The sequence below is a fragment of the Capsicum annuum genome, unplaced genomic scaffold (genome assembly GCF_002878395.1).
Source record: "Capsicum annuum cultivar UCD-10X-F1 unplaced genomic scaffold, UCD10Xv1.1 ctg1516, whole genome shotgun sequence".
Lineage (NCBI taxonomy): Eukaryota > Viridiplantae > Streptophyta > Magnoliopsida > Solanales > Solanaceae > Capsicum > Capsicum annuum.
In genome coordinates this window covers 1-2096 of record NW_025820604.1, presented here as the reverse complement: position 1 = coordinate 2096, position 2096 = coordinate 1, and the positions used below count along the sequence as shown (strand labels likewise).

The following is a 2096-nucleotide window of genomic DNA, read 5'->3' as shown; positions in this document are numbered from 1 at the left end:
TTGTCCTGTTAGAACTTATAACTCGAAAGAAGGCCTTGGATCCTTCATTGTATGGGGATACAGATATTGTCAGTTGGGTTAGGTCTATTTGGACAGAAATTGAAGAAATTGAGGAGATTGTGGATCCAAGCCTTTTGGACGAATTCATGGACTCAAGTGTCATGGAACAAGTAATTGAAGTGCTTTCACTAGCTCTTAGATGTACAGAGAAGGATGTAAGCAGAAGACCCTCTATGAAAGAGGTGGTCAAGCTATTAACAAGGTCCAGTTCGAGTATAAGAATCAAATACTAGCTATCATGGGCATGTAGTATCTACTGTATCATGCTATTCCATGTAAACTTCTGATGTGTTCTAGATACAACAATATTCTTCTGATAAGTGCAGTCCTAACTTTCAGCTTGCTCATCCATGTTACAAAATGCTGCCTGTAGGTTCAGTATCTTTTTATTTCTAGAGGATAGATAGAAATCTATTTACTCGTGCAGTTTAGGAAGAGAAGGTGTATCCCTTGTAGCTGTAAATCTTTTTTTTCCATCACATGTACACGGATGAAAACTAAAGATAACTTAATGATGTTCATCTTAGTTAATCATATTGTCAGCAAAAAGCAATTTCTTTTGCAATTCTTAGCAGGATCTATTATGTTAGTGCCATATCGCTATCTCCCTAGCTATCTGCAATTGTATAATTACTTCACTAAAAGAAGCTTTCTTGTGTATTTTTCCCTTTCTTTTTCTTTGGTAAAACTCTATAATCATTTGCAGTAATTGATAGCTGGTGCAGGAGAAATCTAGGGATAAGGAATCTAATACCTGCTTTCTGTTGCTTTCTTTTCAATCCTTCCAGAACAAACCTACTGAAAGTAAGTAAATATAGTCTCTTTTTTGTGATGTTCTTTTCTCTGATCAATTTTATTGGGGAACTGGGTTGTGGTGACAGTGTGTGGGTTCATTTGTAATCATGGTAGGTGACGCGGTGCACATTATTTTTTTCTTTTAGTACTGAGTGCAAGCCAGACCTCACTATGTGGGAATACACTGGGTTTGTTGTTGTTGTTGTACTGAGTGCAAGCTGGTTTCCTAGATCCATGGCAGGTTACAGTTACTACTGGGGACATGATATCAAGTTCTGAAAGATGCTAAACACCCTGATCTTTATTCTTCCTATTTTTGCGACATCTAAATTCTGCATCTACATATCATGACCTGGGATTTTACATGCCAATATACTGTACATCTATACGACTATTGTGGCTGATGAGCAGATGCTAGGAGTCTGATTTTGCATTGCTGTTGTCAGCTGTCAGAGGCATCAATGGCGGTGTTTGATTCTTCTTCCGAAACAGGTGACACAACAGTAGAGTTTGAAAAAGTTGAATCTGTAGGTATGTTTGGCACTGCAACGTTGTTGAATTGAGTGGAAAGAATATTCATGGGCAGACTGTGTACCGTTAGATTAGTGTTGGACAAGTCAACAGACTCTGATGACGAAACAATTTCTGCTACTTCTGGTTTTGGATACTTAAACTTCGGGTCTCTTTCCATGATAGAAGGATGAGACGAGAGGTCTCTTTGGTCAAAGTGTGTCACTATTTCTTTAATTTTGGACCAAGCGGTAGTTCTGGAATTCAAAATTTGCTGAAGAGAACTTCTGTTTTTGTAAACGTAGTTGGCTATGAAAATTAGTAAGCATGAAGATGTGATGGCGCCAGTTATAGCAAAGAGCCCTTTGAAACTTTGTAGTGAGACACTGACTGAAGTTTCAGTAGTGTCTGGGCCATTACATGTGGGATCACTTATGGACCACTCCCGTTGGATGTCTAACATCTCACCGTTCTCTGTTAGCTTGATAACTGCTCGAGAGACATCAGCCACCAAAGGACTTCCCTTTGGGAAAACCTGTTGATTTTCAAAAGACATGAGTACACCAGCTAGAAAAAGGGATGACACTATTGTAAATATATGCTACAACGGGGAAATGGTAAAGTTGTTGCCATGTAACTAGGAGGTCAGGACTTCAAGCCGTGGAAACAACCTCATGTAGAAATGCAGGGTAAGGCTGCACAGAATAGATCCATGTGGTCTGGCCCTCTTC

General features: G+C 39.2%; 2 protein-coding genes across 2 annotated transcripts; one reads left to right on the top strand and one right to left on the bottom strand.

The window, feature by feature from the left end:
- Positions 1-625, top strand: LOC124890314 (receptor-like protein kinase; the record flags this gene model as incomplete). Its single annotated transcript, XM_047402176.1, is given in 1 exon segment — positions 1-625. A coding segment is annotated over 1 exon segment (293 nt), but the record flags the coding sequence as incomplete, so codon positions are not given.
- Positions 626-1297: 672 nt separating this feature from the next.
- LOC124890313 (glutamate receptor 2.7-like) lies at positions 1298-1900 on the bottom strand (the record flags this gene model as incomplete). The annotated part of the gene is made up of 1 exon (XM_047402175.1): positions 1298-1900. A coding segment is annotated over one exon (603 nt), but the record flags the coding sequence as incomplete, so codon positions are not given.
- Between the last annotated feature and the right edge of the window lie 196 nt (positions 1901-2096).